General features: G+C 37.1%; 1 protein-coding gene across 10 annotated transcripts in view; it reads left to right on the top strand.

The window, feature by feature from the left end:
* The window catches only part of Cntn4 (contactin 4), a 1,052,004-nt gene that overhangs the window by 832,577 nt on the left and 194,947 nt on the right, over positions 1-24,480 (top strand). For all 10 annotated transcript variants that reach the window (XM_045133612.1, XM_045133613.1, XM_045133605.1 and 7 more), the window contains 2 exons: positions 11,660-11,762; positions 14,737-14,921. In XM_045133612.1, coding sequence (XP_044989547.1) covers positions 11,660-11,762; positions 14,737-14,921 — 288 coding nt within the window. The remainder of the gene's footprint in view (positions 1-11,659; positions 11,763-14,736; positions 14,922-24,480) is intronic.

The raw sequence follows: 24,480 nt of genomic DNA, 5'->3' as shown, positions 1-24,480 counted from the left end.
TTGGACAGATGTGAGAATTGTGTATCAGAGTTTAAAGTCATTTAGCTAGATATTTGTAATCTGCTCTGAAAAACATAGTGTAACTTGATGTGTGGGAACACGTGCTGCTGCTTAGGCACTCTGACAGGAACAGGTGTGAATCAGAAGTGAATCTGAATTATTATTACCAAAGGTGCTAAAGTAGTCCATTGATCAGTATTATCCCTACTGATGTCTCTTCATAATAATGAGCTTTCAACACAGATCTAAGATTTGTCTCTGCACTCCCACAAACAAAGCAACAGACCACATAACAGAGTTACTGCCAAGATAAAAGAATGTGATCATAGCCATCTTGTCTATTTTTTCTGTCTTCAGCCATTACCCTTGGCTTCCTCTAAACCAACTAAAGATACAAAGTGTTAACATCAAAATGAGAAATTGAGCAAAAGTCTAAGGATTCCTGTGTATGTCACATGCACAAGCACATAATTGAGCACAAAACAATTCCTATGTAGACTTTGCCTTTGCTCTGTTTTCCTGAGACTATGGGAGATTGGCTGGGCACTTCTTAATTTTGCTTATACCAAGCAGTGTACAACATGGGTCTGTCCAATGAGCCCATGCTTTATACAATGGTTAGTAAATATTTTTTGATTATTATCCTTAATTAGAACTTTATACAGAAGAAATGTAAGGTGATAAGTAACAATACATTTATTCTGTCTTAAAATTTCAAATCTCTTTTCTTTCTCTTTCCTACCCATGTTTATTTATAGTGTTAAGTGTATATATGTTGATATCTTTGCAAACATTAGATGTATTATCTTTGTGTAAACTTTACCTTTCTGTTTACTATATTTCAATATAAAATAAAAATATTTAAAATGTGTATTTATGTTTGCAAAATAAAAGTTTCTGACCATGTTTTTATAAGCCCTCATTGTTTTCCCCAACTTAATTTTATTTAACCAGGAAAACATCAATCAAGTTTAGCATTGAAGCACTTAATGTTCACAGCTCACATCAGCTTTAACCTAGTGGAAAAAAGACTAACTAATGATGACTGAACTCAGCATCATGCTAAGTCAAAATGCCTGAAAAGAGACTCAAATATATGTTTTTAACATGTGAAAATCTAAAAAACAAAAGGAAAAAGTTATGGAGGCCTAGGTCTTCCACCAACTGATATGATACATTTGTCCCATTTCGTTGTTCCTTAGTTTTCTTGGTTTATAAAGATTAGTCATATAAAGTAAGATATACCTTAATTTTCTTCTTGAGGGAGGTGATTGCAGCCATAGCTCTAGCTTACTGTAACCTCAATATTTGCAAAGAAAAAAACCATATCAAATACTACTCAACAGTCTGGTCAAGTACCATGCTTTGGGCCAGGTTGCCTCCAAATACTAACAATCTTGACAGGCAACAAGGTACATTCACATCATCAATATATAGGGAATTGCTGTGTAAGCCTTCACTTCTATCATCATTAAACCTTCTAATGGCACAAAAGAATATACCCATCCCAAAGATCCACATTTTAAACAAAATATAAAAACAAGGGGGCTGGAGAGATGGCTTAGCAGTTAAGGCACTTGCCTGTGAAGCCTAAGGATCCAGGTTCAATTTCCCAGTACCCATGTAAGCTAGATGCACAAGGTGGCACATGCATATGGAATTTGTTTGCAGTGGCTACAGGCCCTGGTGTTCCCATTCATTCTCTCTTTCTTTCTCTCTCTCATTCTCTCTCTCCACCCCTTTGTCCCTCTCTCATATAAATGAATAAATAAAATACTTGTTTCAAATGATAAAGAGAAAGGTAGAATATACTATAAGTCTGGCATTTCATTGCCACATTATCAAATATCCCCCATTATGATCTTGCTAACTACTTACCATAAATGTTCCACACATTGTGCATTTGAGCCTCATGCGGCCCTACCAACCACTATTTATCTTCATGAAAAAAATTAGCTTTATGTATAGGCCACTTAAGTAACCCAGGCCTCAAAGCCCAAACTCAGACTTTAAGGAGAGAAATCTCCTGTACTGTGTATTTGACCTGCCTATAACCTTTTATTGATAACCTAGCATTTAGACAGGCAACAGGCAAAAGTATGTCCTCAATTTAAACATAATTTTGTATTATGTAAGAACTTGTAACAAAATGTTTGCTTTCTTTAACTCCCACTTCTAATTGTGACTTTTGTGTAGCTTTGTCTCAGCAATCATGTCATGTTTTTAATTTCCTAACAACATCACAGTTGAGGATCTGTGGGCGTAAAACATGCTTGATAAGAAGAACATCTAAATGACTAAAGAATGTGAGAAATCTTGCTAAACTGCCATTGCTAATCTGATTTAATAGAGTCTTAATAGCTGTGGATATTTTGAAGGATTGACAAACATAGAAACTTGGCAGTCAGCATTAGACCTGCAGCGCATCCAATTCCATTTCAAGTCCATGGAGGCCAAAGGTCTTGGATGGTTATTTGGCTAGTTGCTTAGGAAACATCTGTTCATTGAAAATGGTGTGTGGTACACTGTGCAGTCAAAAGTCATGATTTCCAGCACATGGAAAATTAGATACTCAGAGAACTCCAAATTAGCAAAGGGGCTAAAGGTTTTTTTTTTTAAATTTTTTTTTTATTTTTTTTTTACTAGAATTAGTGAGTTGAATCCAAAACAGCAAATTTAAAATCAAAGGAAATTGGAGTAAAAGAAAGAGGTAGGACTATCCAGCCCAGTATAAAGTGACTTGGGGCAATCTTTTGATCATGCATTTAACCAACAAATATCCATGGGGTCTACCAATTATAACCCTGTCATTAAGGACACAGGAGTCTTTCTGTACTCACAGGTTAAGAAGTTTCATTGTAGTGTACAACAAGGGTGAGACTACATTGGAGGCAGAACGGAGATTTAAACCAGCTTTGCTTCAGTTTCAGTTCTGAGATCTATTACAGAGGGTGAAATTATGTTTATATTCACATCTTGGAGGTAAGAAAGACTTGCATGGTCTTAGGAATCAGCCCAGGCTTCCCTGAGGTGTTAGAGAACCTAAAATGATAAAAGGATTCCCAGAAAAAGGCACAAGATTCATTTAAACCTTGGGTAGATAAAAGCCCTCTCATAGGCAGGTCATGGCCATGGCCCATTTTACTAAATGAAGCTTTTTTTATTTTCTCCATTGATATGTTGGATATTTTTGCCTATTTTGTAGATTTTCTATAATTTTCATAGATATTATAAATGATAACTTATTTCTTTAACTTTTTTTTTAAATTTTTTATTTATTTATTTGAGAGCGACAGACACAGAGAGAAAGACAGATAGAGGGAGAGAGAGAGAATGGGCGCGCCAGGGCTTCCAGCCTCTGCAAACGAACTCCAGACGCATGCGCCCCCTTGTGCATCTGGCTAACGTGGGACCTGGGGAACCGAGCCTCGAACCGGGGTCCTTAGGCTTCACAGGCAAGCGCTTAACCGCTAAGCCATCTCTCCAGCCCTTCTTTAACTTTTTATTGGCAACTTTTATACATAAGCAAAATATACACTGACCATAATTCCCTCGCACCACCCAGTTTTTATATCCCGCCTCCACTGAACTTCTTCCTCTTTCCATCTAGTCTTTTTTTTTTTTTTTTTTGATGTCATGATTTTGTTGTTTTATTTTCCCCTCATAGTTTGTAGGTCTTCATAGGTAGTGTCAACCGCTTTGTGTCTGTGTGCTGTTTCAAAGCACTCTTCCCATCTTTGGCTCTTATATTCTTATATCCAGCAAACATAGCCCTTTTCAGAACTATGACCACTAGTCAACAGGGAGGAGACTTCCAGCTCAGCTCCACCTTGATTCATCAGTGTCCTGCAGTCAAAGCATGTGTTATCATTAGCAATAGGGTATAACCATCTTGTTTGGGTGACCAACCAAGAGCCTTAGCAATAGTCTGTATTGTTTGAGGGGCATCTGAACAATCCCAACCAACAACCCACTGGGAGGTATCCCACCTATGGCACTGAAAATTTTCTGTAATTACCTATGCCTTCTAAGAAAAACATAATCCACCACTACAAGATACTTCTGCCCAAACTCTTTTTTAAAAAGACATATATAATTCTTACATCATGAAGAAATAGGTTTTCATATGACTTATTCATAAAATCTTTAATTTTAATTATCCCTATTTATTTTTAATCACATTCTCTGATTAGATATTTCTGTCATAGTCATGTTAATACCCCTAAAAATTCTTCAGTATATAGCAAGCTTATTGAAATCATGTTAGTTCTAATAATGTGGTGATTTGTTATTCTTTCAACTTTACCATCTTCACCATTTTCTCAATGCTAAGTTAATCAATCAGGAAGGGTGAGCATCCCACCTGTTTTGCTAATAAAAATTTATTGGCATACAACCCTTATGTGCTTGATGATATTTTGTCTATAGCTAATTTCAAGCTGCTATGGGACAGTTGCATAGTAACATCCTCTAGCCTATAAAGTAAAAATAAAACTCTCAAAACTTGTGCTTTTTACAGAAAAGCTAGGCGTACTTCCAACCAAGTGATGTGATACTATCATTCCCATTGATCAAAATGCTTTCTGTTGCCCCAAAAATTTGAACTGGGGTCAACATATACAGTGGCAGAGAGAATATTCAGTTCAACACAATATGAAGAACTTTTTAACCAGATGCATATATGAGTACAAAAAGACCATATATAAGCTGGGAACATGGTTTGGCAGTTAAAGGTGCTTCCTTGCAAAACCTGCTGGCTCATTTTTGATTCCCCAGGATCAATATAAAGACAGATACACTAAGAGATGCTTGCATTTGGAGTTCACTTGTGTCTCTTTCTCTCTCTCCCTCTCTTTTTCTCTCTCCCTTTCTCCTTCCCTACCACTACTCTACTCCCTTCCCTTTTCTCCTTGCAAATAAATAAAATATTTTTCTAAAAGGAAGACCATGCAATCTTTTTCTAGTACTGAGAATGATTAACAAATTACTTCAAAATTTCTATTAAACACTTTGTCCTCAAAAGGCAGAAATACCTGGCTGTGTCAGTATCTCTTTATATGGAACAGTCTTCTGGGAAGAGTTTTGTCTACATTTAAATTATGGGAAAGCAATGAAGGAAGCTCAGATTTGATGTAAGTCAAAACATGGCATTTATTTTTTACTTGTCATGTATTTCTGAAACTATCTCAAAACCACAAGTATAAGACGTGGCACAAAACCTTGCATCTCCCATCAGTGGGAAGGTTCTGGTTTAGCAGTTGTTGCTGCATTCTCAATGGGAATTAATGTGTTTGTGGTGGGGCACGATAATAGAGATCCTTGGACAGTTCACTAGACTTTCTTCACACCAGGATAAAACATGTCCTTTTAACAATGACAAAATAACAAACTCAGTCAAGGTAAGTTATATGATAAATCAAAAAAATATATATAATTGAATACAGATAATGTGGCTTCTTTTCTCAAGAAAATCATTGTGGGGATTTTTCTCAAACAATTTTGGCCCGTCTTTTATTCAGGAGAATCTCCTTCTCTGAGCAGTGGTGAATGTTCTATCTGTGGTTTAATTTAGCAAGCACAGATTCCAGCTAAGGCAGGCATTGGCAAATTCTTATGGCACACAGCTCTGTAAAGGGGCCTCCTTCTGCCCACACAAGTGCCAAGTGCTCTCCAAAGTATCCTTAAACAAACGCTGCATGTGGTTGATTTCTTTTTCATATTTGGTAAATTCTTAATTATTTCATTCGTTTCTATGTTCTTATAGACATCAGCACCAACTTTAAAAAATATTTTATTTATTTATTTGTAAGCCAAGAAAGATAAAAAGAAGAGAGACAGGCAGAGAGAATGCCAGTGCAAATGAACTCCAGATACATGTGCCACTTTGTGCATCTGGCTTTACATGGGTACTGGGAAATCGAACCTGGGTCATTAGGCTTTGCAGCCAACCTCTTTAATCATGGAGCCTTCTCTCTAGCCCCAACATCAACTTTTAATAATTGCCCAGGTTTTGAATAGCCAGTAATTACCATGAGGTCACCTAGTTATAGTCCAGGCTCCCAGTGGGCATGTCCTTCACTTATGTCCTTCACTTTCCCCCCCTCCAGGACTAGCTCCTTCCACTGGTTTATTAATGTCAGTGGAAGAATCTCACTTTTGCATATGGTTACAAAAGTGACTCTGAAAGCTATTTAAACATACAAATTCTCAGACTTTACCTTTATTTTGTACATTAAAAACCCAAGCCCACCAAGTGGTTTAATGGGAGAATAGCCACTTCACAAGTAACACCTAGGGAATTTTAGCTGGATTTCTTTATAAAATTAAGTCTTTTACTTATTCAGTAAATAATTAATAATTGCCTGAAGACGCCACATCACTATGCCATGAACCAAACACTAACAGCCTATCAAAACCATGAAGACTAGAAACAGACTGTGATATCCAACAAGTGTCCTACCCTAGAATAAGTACAGTAAATCATTTATGGTTGGTATTGAGCATTTACTGAGACTACCTGGAAGATGAACAGTAAAATGCCTTCATCCTCAGAACTTTAACACAGGTAATTCAAGTGCTATAACTTTCAGTATTGTTGTAGTGAGTTGCTTACAACAAAGAACAGAAGATGTTGACATTGCAGTTTAATAAATTGATGTTTTCACTTTGTGTGCAAAATCACAGATTAAAGTACCTTTTAAAATTCAAACCAGAGATAGTCTCAATAAGAAAATCATATAACCCATGTAGCAGACAAGAAGCATGACTGGTTTTGAGAGTAACAGAGTCCATCTGGGTTCTGGATAGTTGTTGCTTAGGGGTTAGTGCAACTCAAAGTTCATTCTAATTTTGCAAACTAGTAGCTCTTGAGCTTTTGTCTTATGTCAAGTATACACACACAGAAGGGTGAGTGAAAGATTTACTTTAGGAATATCAAGCAGAAAGCAAAGCTGAAAAGCTCCCAGGCTAGGAGGGGTCCTGACCAGGTAATCTGCATGGTGTCTTAGTTTGAGTTATTTCATAGACTTGGAGATGTAAGTCAGGTGTCAGATTGGGATGAATTTCATTAGTTTAATGTATATAGAGGGCTTTGAGGTTATGGGTGGAGAAAATGCACAGTAAGACTTCTAGAGGATGAACCAATAATTTGTTCCTGGTTGCCATGGATGGGAGTTGCCTTCTAGTCTCTACAGGGAAGGTCAGCACCTATGTCCTTTTTGGCCTGTGTCCTTAACTACCTGAAAAAGGCCAACTTTGCTCCTAATCTTTATCAAAAGTATGGCAGAAATTATGTAGAGTACATTTTATGAATGCTTTCTAATCTATCTTGGTTATATAGACCTGGATAAACCTTTATATCTTCCAATATTCTTAGTAATGTTCAGGATCAAGTCTATTGATGTCTTTGCTCTTTTAACTTAATTAGTCTTTAAATTACCTGAGCATCTGCAGACCAATTAAGTTCAAAGATGTACAAGTGGTCAGTGGGATGCCTTGAGAAGCATGCTCTGGTTGTAAGGGGCCTTTTGTTTTTCAAAAGTCAGAAAGGCAAAAGAATGTATACTTAATGTGGAAAAATAAAAGCAAAATTGTTAACATGAAAGAAACTGTCCTTTGACAGTGGTGAAACTGTCTTTACACACTGCAGGTACTACTGTGTATGCAGATTCTGTTATTATTGACAACTATTGGCATTCCTATAGCTGTATATATAGATTACTGTAAACCAAGAATCCACTCCATATAAACAACCTGCACTGTGTGTCTGAGTTTAGGATGTAATCAAAGAAATTTGTACTATAAATATGATGACATTTAATAAATTGCCTACATCATTACAAAGTACATGTATGACTCAATAGCTATCAAGGGCCACAGGTATAGTGGCCTCCATTCCAACAGCACCTTATCTTTTCCACACATTCCTGTTCATCCCACATTTTCTTCATGTGCTTGGTACTGAGCTAGAACCTATAAAAACACAGAAAAAATTAAAAATAATTGTCATTCCTCTATGAGCTAAAACATACAGCATAAGAGATAATTTGTAAATTAACTACAAAAATAACAAGAAACAAGGTGCTTTGAAAGGTGCTCCAAGTTTGTAGAATGTTTTATATTGGTAGTTACTTATTGAACACATATTAAGCAAAAAGAATGAAATCAAAGATAGGATGGCAAGGATACACTGGCTCTTAATGGTATGTTTTGTCATCTGGATAGAAGTCAAACACATGAACAAACAAGGGAAGCAAAAACTGGGACTAGTAACAGAAGGAATCTAAAGGTTAGCATAAAAAAAATAGTATTTTAGATGGGGTGACTAGAAAACACTACTCTCTCCTCTGAGATAGCATCATTTGCAGTGAAACTTGAAACAACAACAAAAAATGGCAAAACAACAACAACAACAACAAAAAAAAACCCACAGTAATGTATGGGAAAGCCATGGAGAACACAAACCAAAAGAACGCATGCCACACAAAGCCTGCCAGTGCTCACGGTGGCATTATCAGCAACGGAAGGCATTATTAGCATTATGAAAGCATCCCAAATTCCCCTCAACCAGTGAATCATGACATTCAGAAGAGTATGTTAGAGTCCTAACTCTCAGTTCCTCAGAAAGAAGCCTTATTAAGAAGTGGAGTTGTCCCTGGAGAGATGATTCAGTGCTCAGCAATGAAAGACACTAGCTTCCAAATGCAATTAGTTGAGATGAAGTCAGTCATAGTAGAGTAGGAAGGGCCCTTAATCCAACTGTGTTTAAGAAAACACGTAGAGGGAAGGTCATGTGCTCGCCATACAGGCAGATATTAGCATGACACCTGACAGCTGCCACCAGAACCTCGGAAAAGGAAGGAAGGATTACACCTGAGTATTAGCTCGAACAATACCCTGTCAGTGCTATATCCACACAGTAGAATCCTATTTTGCTTTGTCAGAACAGAGTACTGATACATTCTGTAACTTGGATGGTCCAGGAATCAGGTCATCTGATTGAAGGCCATACACAAAGGACCACATACTGCATGATTCCATTGGTAGGAAATGTCCAGAGCAGGCAAATGTAAAGAGAGCAGGTTAGAGGTGGCACAGGCTTTGAACTGGCATGGGGATTAAGCATAAATGGGCATAAAAGATCTTGTTTTGGTGACAAAAATGCTCTAAATCATGACTCAGCAAACTTACTAAAATCATTTATTTGTGCCTTAAAGATTAGCTAATTGTTGAGCAGGAGAGATGGCTCAGCTGTTGAAGGTACTTGCTTGCAAAGCCTGATGACCCAAATTTTATTCCCCAGTATCCACATAAAGCCAGATGCACAAAGTGGGATATGCATCTGGAGTTTGTGTACAGCAGCAGAAGGCATTGATGCACCCATTCCCTCTTCCTCCTTCCTGCTCTCTCTCTTTGCTTGCAAATAAATAAAAATACTTTGAAATTGGCTAATTGTTAATATGTAAGTTAGATTTCAAAATTTTGTTTCTAAAGAAAATAATTATGGAAACAATGAGAAATGAGAAGGAAAAGAATGATCCTAAAAAAAAGAACATTGTGGGCTAGAGAATTAGTCATACATATGAGAGAAGACAGTAAGATGTACCAATCATGGGAGAGAGAGCTCCAGTCTATACCTTATGTGGTAGGATTTTGAATGAGAAAGTAACCATTCAGGGATATTGAGTCTACAATGCTACTGAAGATTTCTCTTTCACAGAAGAAATGTTATATAAGATGCATTTGAACCTTGTGGTAATTTTCAGAGCTGGATTAAAGAAACACAATGAGTATGTGACGCTGATAGAAAGAGAGAGGCTAGAGACAACCTTGATTACCTCCAAGTCATCTTTAACCCTTGTAATTTTAACCTTATAGTTTCATCTCCCCTCAACCCATGATACCATGCAACAAAGACTGTCTCTATTTCCTGCAAGGACAAAGATCTTTCTCTCAAGGCAGTTCTTGTTCTCAATTAACATTGCTTTCAGAACATACCACCATGTACACAGTACTAAAAGGTGTTAACTCACTTCCTGCACTCTACTGATATTTATCAGATGATGATTCAACTTTACATAGTTTGTTAGCGAGTTCAGCAGCTATGTGTGAATGCTGCAGTGAGTGTGTATGCACATCATTGCCAAGCCAGCTTTGTACAAAGGCTCTAAGGAAGGCCATTAAATTTAGATGAAAGAAGATTTGTGCAAGACACTGGCAAAAATAAAAAAATGGGGAATGACTTTGTATGTGAACAGTAATGTGTGAGTTCAGAGTTCTTTCGAGTTTAGCTTTACAGTGTTAGGCATTGCAGCAGTGAATGGCCACACTAAAACATGGAGATGAAGGACCAGGGTCCGAACTTTAGCCTGGAGCATTACCTAGCTATCTGTGGGTCTAAACACAAACTATTTGAACTCTTTGAGATTACAACCTGGCTTGTTACCAGAAGGATCGCTTCAACACTGCAGTTTTACCCTTTTCAGGCATAAGCCTTGCTTGAGTTCACCATCCAGAAGTAGTTACCTATGAACATCAAGGTTAGGAAACTGGGCAAGGTTATTTCAAAGTCCATTCCTATACCCATATTCCTTGTCATTCTGAGAAAAGGAAACAAAAACAAACCACAGCAGAGCTATGTGCAAATTCACCAGGTGACAGTGTACCTTATAGGTTTAGGAGCACTGTAAATATGTAGCACATAGGCCTGACTTTCCTTATAGACAGAGTGGCTCCTCCAGAGGCTTCTAGTCCCAAACAGCACAGGAAAGTGTTTATAAAAATGAGTATCATTTTCTCTCTTTTTTGCTACACCTGTGTCTCTCCACAGAAGCCTTAAGAGAGATGAAATTGGGAATCCTATCACTCTGCAATGAACTAAATCATTCCAGATTTTCTATCAATATAATTGAGTCAGAAATCATGAGAAATAACCAGAAATCAGATAGGAATAAATGCATTAAAGCAACTATAATAGCAGCAAAAAGGTAAAAATACTGATGATAAATAACTGATGAGTATTTACTTATAAAGCTGGACATACTTGCTAGAATGTTACTTTGAGTGTAATTGAGCATTCAATTTAGAATATGGCTTATAAAATACATATGCCATTAGCAAGATAGGCATAATGTAAAAACTATTTACTGTGGATGCTAATTACTTTTCATGGGTTCAAAATATGAAATACAAGCCTCTGATGTAGCTTTGTATATTCTCATTGACATTCATTCAAACTGGCTTTGGTTGTGAATGTAGAATTGTTGCCAGAAGGTGACTGAGAAAAAATTTTCTGATCTCCACATCATAAGAGATACATGCATTATAAAGTGTTTTAAACATTTTTATCTTGTGCTGTATATTCCAAAATTATGATTTTCCTAGCAACTTGTAATTTATAACTCCTATTTTCCCCCTAAAACTGCCTTGGAAAAGTTTACTTAGGAAGAAAGCTGTATGAATGGAAAATTTAATCCTAAGCAGATAGGGTAGCACTGTCATACCTTTGTTTTATCTTGCAGTAATCAAGGAAAGAGCCAGTTTCATGATTGCTAGAGCATTAATTGTGTACATAACAATGTATGAGTTCCTACTTGTACAGAAAGCATTTGTGTACATCTGTAAAACATCTCTGAGACTTAGCTCCTTTGTTTATTCACAGGGGTAATGGGTGAATATGAGCCCAAAATAGAAGTGCAGTTCCCCGAAACAGTCCCGGCAGAGAAAGGAACAACGGTCAGACTGGAGTGCTTTGCTTTAGGAAAGTAAGTGCTGGTTGCTTGTTCCTTCAGCTTGGAAAGGTAGAGACTTTCTTTTACAGTGTTCACAACCATGGCTTTTGGGGTGACTGGAAAGTAAGCCAGGCCTTCCTCTTTGTAATTCTCAATATGTATCTTTGATTCTGCCTTCTCCCCATGGAGAGAAAAAGGTAACAGCTCAAGGACTGAGCTGCCACATTGTTGACATGGCCACAAAGAACAGAGAATGGGCAATTCTCAAAAAGTATTTTGTTCTGTTTTTATGACCTCTCATGTGCATGCTGTCTAACCCAGAATGACAGGAAAACAATGGCCTGCATTTGAGGGAAAGGCAAGCTGACTATTTGAAACTTTCTGTTCTAGCTCAATTTACAGAGGGCACATCAAATTTTTCTTGAATTTCTTTTTAAATTGTCACTCTCCTTTCCCTCATTGGGTTTTCTTCTGCTCTGGCTGGAGATAGAGAAGACCTAATATTCTCTAAGAGAGTCTCTATTTTATAGACTGGGCTAAAAGTTATTCACAACTTTAGTATGCAATCTGGATTACCCTTTAAAAGAGCCTACTTGAGAACCACTTAGCTTTTACATAGAGTATCTGATAGAGGACGTAAAAAATGAAATGCAGATCAGTTGGGGTTTTATGTGCCACTAACCAACAGAAATGGTTTGGCATCAACAGATGAGCCTGTCATTTCAATAAGAATGCTGAGTTAAATCTCTTGTATTTTCAGGATCCATATCAGTTTCTTTTCTCAGATCCCATACTTATGGAAACTAATTTTGCATTTTTTTCTACTCCTATATATTTAGTAAGGTAACAATAGTAGCTCTTGGCCAGCCTTTGTACCAACATTCAGTATTTTAAATTATTTTTGTATTTTATACAAACTATAAAATATATTCTTTTTTTTAGGTTTTTATCTTCATCTATATAAGGGTTATTTTGGTTTCAATATGTTTTCAACTCATGGCAATAAGGCTACAATACTATCTTTATTTTTGAATATTTCAATGCAGTAGTAGTTTTATCTCCTTAAAATATACACATTAAATAAATCACGATATAGCTACTTGATTGAACACCACAGACATTGAAGGCAAGCTGACGGATAATATGTAAAAAGTGTAAAATGCCTACGATTTACTGCTGAAAACAGAAGCAGATTGGATACGGTGCAATGTGGCTGCATTTCCAAAATTTTCAAGTATTTGTTTGCATATATGAAATCCAACAGGTGAAAGGTAAGAGCACATAAATACTAAGCTGGATCTATATTTGGTGAATTTTGCCAGATGACACCTTGAAAAACCTGTGGGGAAAGCAAAATTCACATTGGTCATACTTCAAAGAGGCTATGAATTAAAGACTATTCACAATGTGTGAATAGCACAGAATAAAAACAAAAGACACCAACTGGGCTCTTCTGTTCCACACAGAAATGTTTGGATATGCACATTTAGCTGCTGAAACACATCATTGTCTGCCTAAGCACAGAAAGACTAGTCTAAGTTCAGTAACTTTTAATGGATTGCATTAAGTATACATATCAGTGAATGTAAAACATCTATAATGTCCTTTGGACAAAGCCCTCTTTTGCAGTTTGAGCCAAGCTCTCTCTAATGAACTTAAATCCTTTAAAAACAAATATAAGTAGAGTTGACAGCTTTAATTTTTTAAATACCATCTCAGATTTCTCAGAGGAGATTAGCAAGTCTTTAGTGTGATTAGTTCTCTGTGAGTGTTTTGGTGAAAAATAAGTCAGTAAATAATTGTATCCCTTGCTAGGAAGCTGCATATGAAACTGGTTGGCTTGTGAAACCATTCATTTGCAGGCCTGTTGCTACCCTCCTTACACTTTAAGATGTGTATTAAACAGTTTCGGGGAGAGGGGGAGGTTGGATGCCTAGAGAGTACTTTATGACCTTGCAGATTGCTCTTTGTCTTGCTACTTTAATTAGAATTTCCCTAAATCACCTTCCAAACAGACTGCAACAAATTGGTAAGGTTTTCAATATATAAATGACAATAAGAACCAACTGTGTTTTGAAGATCAGAGTGCTCTAAGTGAGCTGCTCCTCTATGTCAACAACTAGGTTGTATCTCCCAGATTTTATGAGCTCATTATTTTTAATTTTTTTGTTCAGTGTGTGGGTGTAACTTCTAGTATGGTGCTCACACTGTTGCCCATAAGATCTATAAGAATAGGTTGTTTCTTCTGTCTGCTGCTGTATGACAAACAGAAGGAACAAATAGCATCTTATTCTGTCTCTCAAGGCAAGGCTTGGCTGGGTGATGCTTTTCTTCTGGGAGACATCATAGAGCATGTGGTGGTGTTGATCTGACAGGTCAGCTGAAGCAGAGAGCTCAGCGTGTTGCAGTGACATTTCTCTGGTGTCTTGGTGGCAAGGCTAGACAGCTGGACCAACTGACCAAGGCTCATTATGGGAGCCCCCTATGAGGTGCCCTCAGCATAGCAGTCTCACAGCAGCTGTACTCTAGATTAGAATATTCTGAGAGAAAGAAAGTGAACATGCCTGTTTCCTAGTGCTGGAACCTGGAAATTCATACAATATCGCTTTTCAGCTGGTACTGCACTTCAGAAGGAGAAATGTGTAGTAATGTGTAGTAATTTACAGCCATGTTATTTGTGCCACAGAGGTACTAGGTCTAATTTATTTTAACATTCAAAATTAAGAAAAACTAAATATATTAGAAAAATAAAAGAAATAGAAAAAATATTCTTTTATTTCAATATTGCAAAGGAGGCTACCTACCTTGTTTAAGGTTAAGAAAAGTCACATGTGTTTAAGAAAAATATTAAGTAAATAACAATACTAAAGGTATAAATGTTGTTAAAATTATATGTTAAAATGAGTGAGTTTATGTGTTTGGAACCAACAAAAAAGAGTTATTTGCATCAATTCAAATAAAAGATACAGTTTTCTTTAATTTGATTTATTCCTTTTTATTCTCTCAGCCCAGTCCCAACAATTCTGTGGAGAAGAGCTGATGGAAAACCAATAGCAAGGAAAGCCAGGAGACACAAGTCAAATGGAATTATTGAAATCCCAAATTTCCAACAGGAAGATGCTGGCTTATATGAATGTGTGGCTGAAAATTCTAGAGGAAAGAATGTAGCCAAGGGACAGTTGACTTTTTATGGTAAGTTTACAATTCTGGCTTGTCATTTGCCAGATGCTAGAATGTCTTTGTGTTAGAACCATCCACTGGGCTGTCTGCAGTAAGGATATAAAGAAAAGGACTGTGGAACCTCTTGCTTTGCTACATAATTAGCAAGCCATGGATGATTCTGGATGTAGAAAGTGAAAGTGGGTGGGGAGCAAGGATGTTTTTAGAACAGAGAGGAAGGAATTAAGCTGAAATGTTTAAGGGATGGATAGTGATGTGAACACACTTCCAGAGAGTAGGACTTGCTGTTCACTTCCCATTAAACTATAATCCTGGCATAGGAAACTTATTCCTGCTCCTATCTTTGGCTGAGAGAGAGTGGGAGGGGGAGAGTTAGTTTATGCTCTGTGCATCATTTGAATTTTGATTTGAGGCTTGTTTTAATCCTTTATAATTGCTCCTCTTTGGTAACAATTTAATGTGGTGCCATGGACATTTCAAAATGCACACTATCCAAATTCAGTTCTTCTTAGAGTGGAACTTCACAAATCTCCTACCCCACAGACTTTTTTAATGTGCAACTGCTCCATTCCAATCCAATCATCAGCATCCATCCAAGCATAATATAAATGTAAAATCTGTAGCACGTGGTTATGTTAAGTCTAGCCTAGAAACTGAGGCTATTGATTTGACATCTTGAAAAGGATTCTATCAGGTGGATATTTTGAAAGAAAATTGAGTAATGCCAAACTGAACATACCTAAATCCTGTCTCTCTGGGTTATAGTATTTAAACATTATAGATTGATAACTATTTAAGATCTTTTTTTTTGTTTTTTGGTTTTTTGATGTAGTGTCTCACTCTAGGCCAGGCTGACCTGGAATTCACTATGTACTCTCAAAGTGGCCTCAAACTCACCATTATCTTCCTACATCTTTCTCCCGAGTACTGGGATTAAAGGTGTTCACCACCATGCTTGGCTAAGAATAATTTACATAAACCACACTGAAACTGGGTGTGGTGGCGCACGCCTTTAATCACATCACTCGGGAGGCAGAGGTAAGAGAATCAACGTGAGTTCGAGGCCACTCTGAGACTACATAGAGAATTCCAGGTCAGCCTGAGCTAAAGTGAGACCCTACCTCGAAAAACCAAATAAATAAATCAATAAATAAGCCACACTGCATATTAAAATCATGCAAGCACTTCTATGTGGAGAAGTTGGAGCAAAAGCTTTGAATGTTCTTGTTTCTTGCAATAACTGGCAGCACAAGTATCTATTCATATCATCAACTCTTTTCCTAAGCATTATAATTTGAAATTATGGCTAACTGATGTGTTCAACAATCATATAAGGTGTTTTAGACACTTGATTGAAATTGAGGAGATATTCATTATCTTCTGCTGACTTCCTGTATAGCATTTGGGACTTATACACTCCAGATACAACAGATAGGATAGGAAAGCCTACAAGATTCTAGAATGTTCTTCACATAGTGATTTGGGCAGCTATTTCAATAAATCTACTCTTTATTTGCCTTTCTATCCATACTGAATAAAAGATTTTATGATTACTCATTCTTAAATTATGATAGTTTGCACCTTATTCAGTTGGTTGAAGTGAAAAACACACTAACCATTAGCTAAATGGAAAGGTTAGAGATTGATTCAATGAGTTGAGATTGCTCTATGCTTTATAAATGTTTCAGATTTTTTTTTAATCTCCAGTGCACTAATTGCCCAGGTAACAACCACTTGAACAGACTTAGGTAAAAAGGGGAACATTTTCTCTGTCTTCTCACTTGAATAGGCTTTTGATTTTAGTGTTGATTGTTCCTAAACATTATTTGAGTTTCTCAACTAATTGAATAAAGATATTTTCATTTTAATGATTTTCTTTCCAATTGAAATGCCAGATTTCAACATGTTAAAAGGATAAGAAAATTTTGCAGAACTAGGGATTAGCATAGGGCTTCCTATGTTCCATAGGTGGATCAAGGTTTCCCACTCAGGAAATAACAATCTAGATTTGCTTTGGTGGAGGACACAACTTGTCACTCCCCAGCCTTGTGTCATGCTACATGTTTTCTGGGATCCTGCCCTGGAGATGAAAATCAGGTACTAACAATGTTTTCCTTTCAAAGGGACTTATCTGCCACTGTACTTAGGGAAAGAAGCGGAGTCAAATCTGCCTGCTCTCTGAAGATAACTGTTTTCCCTCCTTGTCAGCTACTCTCAGTATGAAAACCCACCACATGGGTTGACTCTCATGGCACTTGCCTATTGCAACCATGCTTGTTCTTTTGTTCTTCCTCAATGAACATATCAGTGACACTGAAATTATCTAACTGTGTTCATTGTCACAGGAGAGTTTAATTATGCAAAAGCATGTGGATGCCATTTTTTTGATGTTTTCCCAGTGCTGTGTTCCTCATATCTAGATGTCTTGATCTCTGAGTTAAATAAATTAATATAATTAAACTCACTGTACAGATTCCCCAAAAGGGATAAAGTAGCCCCAGTCACTTATCCAGAAACATTCTGTCTTTTTTGACAAGACAATCCCTTACAACATTAAGAAATGATAGCTCAGGGACTAGAAGCCATGTGTTTATGTTAGAAACCTGCTTTCATAATTGTTGCACCATCGTATTGAATTCCATTCATGAACTCTCTGCCTAAGTAACAAATGTGTTAACTCCTCTTCTGGCTTCAAAAAAAGTAACATTGATTCCCTCCTTTCACAGAAATCATTTGATCTCTTTCCACAAACTTATGGACCATGTCTTTATTGCCTTTACTGTCCCCATATTACTCTGGTAGAAATCTCTAATAATGGTCAGTGTGCCATTGCTGAGCTCATATAGTTTAGATGCTGTGCTACTTAGTATGTGTATAGATCTGAAATAAGTTCAGACATAGAACATTTTTACTTTACCACATCTTCCTAGTTTATTTTGCCATGATATATACTTGACAGCACAGTCCAGTTCTAATTTGTTCTTCCATATATATATTTTGGTCATAAAATCTTTCTAAAATAGATCTGTTTTCAGATGTAAAATGTAAGAATTTTAATTATAATTATATAAACAAAATAATTATAAACTAATTATACAAACAAAATAAGTTTAAGAACCTATTTATTTGTTCAGTAAATATCTTTTTATGGTCTACCTTGGGGCAATAATTGATACTAGGGCTGCAAGACAAATGTTTGTCATTAAGGATGTGATATTCCACTGAAAATTAGTAAAGTACTATGAAGTATAAAAATAGACTAGAAAATTTCACATACTTGTAAAAGTAATGGATAAAAGAATTTTGTTGCTTTGATTAAAAGGAACTACCATTAAGGAAATGATTTCACACAGTTAAACAAACCTCTGAGCTAAAACCAGGAATGCACACTTTAGCTAGCCTTCTGCAGGGAACTGCCTTCCAAACAAGTGCCACAGCCCAGAGGTTGATGATTGTTTCACAAGTTTGAGATGCAGCAAGAAAGCCAGTTACTAAGTCACAGTGAGTAAGTACCACTAGGCAGTCTCTTGTAAGGTAGGTAGAGTTTAGGTTTTATTCTGAGTCATAAGAAGCCATTCAAGGATGTTAGGCAGAGAAATGACTCAATCTGAGCCTTGCTTTTAAAGGACCAGCTTCAGGCTTCTGACAAGGTTTACTATACAAGGTGTGGATTCCTTCCAATAGACCAGGCATCAAATCTAACCAAAAAACATTTGTTTGCCTCTACAATAGCCACTGTTACACCAGAGAGCACATCTTGCCAGGAAAGCATATCTCTTGCTGTCACGTGAGGCACAATAGTCAATCTGCATAAAGTATAATGATAGTTCCTTTGAAGAAAGGAAAGGAACATACACAATGAACATAGTTCACTTGATAATTACTCATGTCACCACCTTTCCACAGTCTCTTACTTTTTGCATGGATACACAAATTGAGTAATATTCATCATTTAGACATAGAAACATGAACTAAAACAGTCTGATAAACAGTGTCTTTTGTACAGATTCTACTATATGTAGTAAGTATTTTGAGGGTAAAATTATCATCAGTGGGAAATTGAGAATTTTATATTTGAATTATAAACAAGATTGTATTTCACACTCCACTAATAGTTGAGTTGGAAGGAACTCCTGAGCCCATCTCTTTGACTTTTACACATAAAGAAACTACACAACAAAAACATAAAATGGGGCTGGAGAGATGGCTTAGCGGTTAAGCGCTTGCCTATGAAGCCTAAGGACCCCGGTTTGAGGCTCGGTTCCCCAGGTCCCACGTTAGCCAGATGCACAAGGGGGCGCACGCGTCTGGAGTTCGTTTGCAGAGGCTGGAAGCCCTGGCGCGCCCATTCTCTCTCTCTCCCTCTATCTGTCTTTCTCTCTGTGTCTGTCTCTCTCAAATAAATAAATAAATAAAAATTAAAAAAAAAACCATAAAATGGAAATTAGAGATAATGACTAGTTGCTTCATGTTATTCTGCCTGTGTTATCCCTACCAATATAATATGCTTAATGAAATATGCTAGTAGGAGTACCATCATCACTCCTGTACTCTTTCTGCATAGTCTTGACTACCAATGTCACCAGTGGAAACTTCTAAAGAGATAATTGACCTTTCTACACTACATTTTCTAAGTTGGTTACATGGTGAATGAATTCAAAAGAGCTATTTTTAAAAATTCTTTTGCTTGGGCTAGAGAGATGGTTTAGCAGTTAAGCATACCTGTGAAGCCCAAGGACCCCGGTTCGAGGCTCTATACCCGAGGACCCACATTAGCCACATGCACAAGGGGGCACTTGCATCTAGAGTTCATTTTCTTTCCCTCTCTCTGGCTCTTTCTCTCTCTCTGTCTGTCACTCTCAATATAAATAAAAATAATAAACAAAAAAAAATATTTTTATTTCATTCCATGTAAGCTGTGTGTCTAGACATTGAATGCTACCCTCCTGCAGCTCCAAAGGCAAAGCTGTGGGCTTGATGACACTGAAGATGGTGTGTGAGTAACTCTAAGGTCATCAATAAGTGATTACAGAAGCATTTTGTAGCACAGCTCCTAATTCCCCATGGGTATGCCATGTATATGCGACTACTCGATAATATTCAACCCTGCAAAGTGGCTTAAAGGACAGAGTGACCAGAAGATGAGCACACCAGATAAGACAATTTCACAGTACAGCAATGATCTGCTTAATTGTCCTGAGGAGAGCTGATACCAAGACCCTCAATTCCCTCGAGTGTCACTTTATGCAAAGTCAATAACCTTTGTTTCTTTTCTTTTATCTGATAATCCTGAAGAAGTCAATCATCAGAGTTATTCAAGGAGTGCACATTGAGAACATACTGTAAATAATATACAGTGGAAAGTGATACAGGAGTTGGGGTGAAGGTTCCTCACCCCATGAGAAACTTTAAGTCCTGAAAGGAAGGATTATACCAATACAATGTAATTCAATCCTCTTGCTCTGGATTGCCACCAAGGACAAAATGTACTGATTACACCTTTTATCCATTGAACTCTTTGTACCAAATTTTGTATAGGTGTAGTCATTTATATGATAGATGAGTTCTCAATCATATGGTTTCAACCCTCCTTTCTATACTGAAAAAACATGGGAAGCCTCAAAAATCATTTACTTATATAGATTATATTCTCCAATATGTGCCATGTTATAAATTAAAACTAAGAATGAACTCAGAGCATGATTGATTCTAAAATGGCAAAAATGCCACCAGTGCATGGTGAGATAGTTAATACATTTTAAGGAAACAGATTCTATTTTTCCACACCAAAATCATCGGGAAGGATGGCATTATTTTGTTTTTTTGAAAATGTCTTAAATATCTGTCTCAACAGAAGGATTCTCAGATGTATTTCTATAACTCAATCTGTCATTATATACAGTTTTGGTTGAAGTATATAAGGATAATCTGCTCTTGAACAGATATGTAGCTAAAAGAGGAGGATGGCATGGATTCACTTTGAGAACCATAGGTCCAGATTAATACCCCCAATTCTTTTGCCCCCCAAATAGGTACTGGACAGTGGCTCCAAAAAGGTTGGGGTGCCAATCCCAACCACCAGATACTAAAACCAGACCCAAATATTCCTAGGCTGCATGATAAAATGCAGATAGGTCTACATGACTTTATTTAAAAATGATGTGCTTAAGAAGGTGATGCTGGTAAGGTATTCCATAAAGAAGTAGTGACCATGGGTTATTTTACATGACACTTGAGTGAACAGAGGTGAACAAATTCATCCCAATAATTACATATCCAGAGAAACACTATGTGGAGGCTGAAGTGCAGATAAAAATTAAGCAAAAATAATAGAGAAACCAGAATAAATTTGAATCTAGTTCATTTAAAATCCTCTCTAAATCTAAGGCTTCACATATTAGGGTCAGAGGTAACTTTGAACATGGTCAAGTTCAACCTTCTCTCAATTCAAGGAGAAAACTTAGATATCAACCTCCCTACTTCACATGCAAAGCTCTTCTTACAGCAATACAAGATACCACATCAGCACTATACATTTCAAGATACTATAGCACCATACCACCCTTCAAAATACCATGTCATCACACTACACTTCAAGATACCATATCTGCCCACTACCCTTCCAGACACCACATCTGCACATTAAACTTCAAGTTATCTCACTGGGGCTGGAGAGATGGCTCAGCAGTTAAGGTGCTTGCCTGCAAAGCCACAGGACCCAGGTTCAATTCCCCAGGTCCCATATAAGCCAGATGCACAAGGTATTGCATGCATCTGGAGTTCATTTGTAGCAGCTGAAGGCCCTGGTGTGCCCATTCTCTCTCTATATGTCTGTCGGTTTCTCTCAAATAAAATAAAAAGTCTTTAAAAACACCATGTTGGCACACTACACTATTTCAAAGTGTATATATATTTAGTAAACAAACAGTGTTTTGTCTGAACTGTTCCATGAAATTCTCAATAGCCCAAACAAAGCAAAGCTGCTCTGGTTGAAGTGCTATCTTCTAGGAAGTGCTTTATAGAATTGAGTTGTAAACCTATGCATGACTGCTGTGTGGGTAGTGGACAAGGACCTGAAGACAGAGGTTATCATATCTGAACAGAAGTCAAAGTTGGACCCTATCTCCTAATGCAGCATAAGTATTTCTTGTAAAGCTGCACTTTCCTTCCAATTGTGTCTGTGAATGGAAAGTGTGGGCCTTAAGAAAAGTCTGTAATTATAAACCACTTTAAAGACTCTAATCACACTGGAAAGTGATTAGTTGTGGTGCCAAAGCTGGGAACATTGGATTTAAAATAAATTACAATATCTTGATAACTCTAAAAATAATATAAGAATCCCAGGCAGAAGATAAGTATTTTGGAATCACCTTTATGCAGGTGATAAACTGAAGCTAAGTAATGACCTTAGCTCCATAAAGCCCACTACTGGTAGAAAGCAATGTTAGCTAGAGTATGCATTTTCTAGAACTGATTCATCTTCCCTAAGGATGTATAAGCAATCAGAAATGATTGTAAATGTCTATGGGGCAACTTTACAATCACTATTTAAAAGATTTTAGCTATCCTGCCCTTTCTTTTAAATTATTTTTTAGTTTCTAAGGTCTAAAACATGCTGACCTTTCTTTGGGTTAGGAATTTCTGATGTGGGAAAATTAGAGAGCCAGTTATCTCTGAGAATTGTTTGACCAATTGATTTTAAATTATATTTGAAATGGAATTTATTATTGGATAAGTTGCTTATACGAATCCAATGGCTAGAATATACAAACATTGATTTAGGTCATTTCTCACAGTTATTGGACAAAAGATCAAAATGAAGAGATTGTTTATCTAAGAGATGAGTGGAATGACAGAGTCAAATCCCAGCACAGTCATTCAATCTTCTATTGGAATCTGTGGCTTAGGAGGGATACTTCTGCTTTAAGCTTTGAACAACTGTAAAAGCACATAACCGACTTTGCTGTTTTAATATGAGAATTTGTTTAAAGTTTTTGATAGGTTTACATTATGACATAAAGCATACTTAGGAATGCATCTGGTATAATAGTAGTGAGCTCACATGCTAGACCTTCCTATGAACTTGCACTTACATTTTGAGTATAGAGTTAAAAGCTGTATTTGAAGTTTGAAATTGATCAATACCATGTGCCCAAACAATTCAGGAGTGGAGCACAAATCATGTTTTCTACAATAAATGCTTTGTATATGCAAATTTGGAACTGGGATATAGAGACGTATGCACCATTTCTATGAAGTACAAGATTTTATAAATAAGAACTCCTGCAATTCTTTAGGATCCATTTGACATGAGTAGGAGTGAAAACTCTGACTACACAGGGGTTTTACACTCTGTACATGTTTGTCTTATATTTCATGTATTTATTTGAGTGACAGAAAGAGGCATATGGAGAAAGAGACAGAGAAATGGGCATACCAGGGCTTCTAGTCACTTTAAATTTTATTTTTATTTTTATTTATTTATTTGAGAGCGACAGATAGAGAGGCAGAGAGAGAGAGGGACAGAGAGAGAGAATGGGCACGCCAGGGCTTCCAGCCACTGCAAACGAACTCCAGACACATGCGCCCCTTGTGCATCTGGCTAACGTTGGTCCTGGGGAATCAAGCCTCGAACCGGGGTCCTTAGGCTTCACAGGCAAGCACTTAACCGCTAAGCCATCTCTCCAGCCCTTCTTGTCACTTTTAAATGAACATCAAGCATATGGGATATGTGGTACATCTGGCTTATGTGTGTACTGGGGAATTGAACCTGGGTCCTCAGGCATTGCAGGCAAGCACCTTAACCATTAAGCCATCATTCAAGGCCATGTAGATCTTGATCTGACACATTAAAGACTATTTCATTCATTGCCATGATGTAACAGTATTCCATTTTGATCTCCCTGGATATGTGTCCAGGTATTTACTTCGAGATAAACCTACTACTATCATGTCAGAGTTGGCTTCTGAGAACTGATTTTGACCTGATGTTTGTTCACAAACACCAAATTACTTATTGATTTCACCTTGGCCACTGTGCATTCATCTTGAGCACCTGATCTCATGACTCCATTGGAAGAAACAAAATGAGCCCCCAAGAGTGTCTAAATAGTTTGAATTTTTCAGTCTTTTCAAAGTTCTCTCAAGGCCCTCCATGTGCTAGCCCACCAGGTTTTTAAGATGGCAAGGTTTTGCTCCTAGCTATCCATTTTTTGAAGAGGGAGCTCCAGTGTTGTAGAGAATCTTTGACAATGAAGTTTCTGTGTGCATCTGGTTTTGATGTTTCCGTTTTGAACTCCAGCTTGACATTGCTTCACAAGTTACATTTGCCCTTCTGTTGTTTTCCCTTACTCTCTTTCAAAAGTTTGGTTTCCTAGTTAGTATTCCATACAGATTTCCCTACCTTTTCTTGTTTGCTTTGTTTCCATGGACTCTGCAAGGGGTAAATATTCAGTGGGCTGAATGTGAAATCAGGCGCACCTTGACGTTAGTCTTATTGGACTTGCACACTGGCTTCTCCCTCTAGAGCCCTGGAAGAGTGTTACCTTTTGAGCTTCCCTCACATTACCAG

Source organism: Jaculus jaculus, chromosome 14 (assembly GCF_020740685.1).
Source record: "Jaculus jaculus isolate mJacJac1 chromosome 14, mJacJac1.mat.Y.cur, whole genome shotgun sequence".
NCBI lineage: Eukaryota > Metazoa > Chordata > Mammalia > Rodentia > Dipodidae > Jaculus > Jaculus jaculus.
The sequence above is the reverse complement of the archived record's forward strand: the minus strand, read 5'-3'. Positions and strand labels throughout refer to the sequence as shown.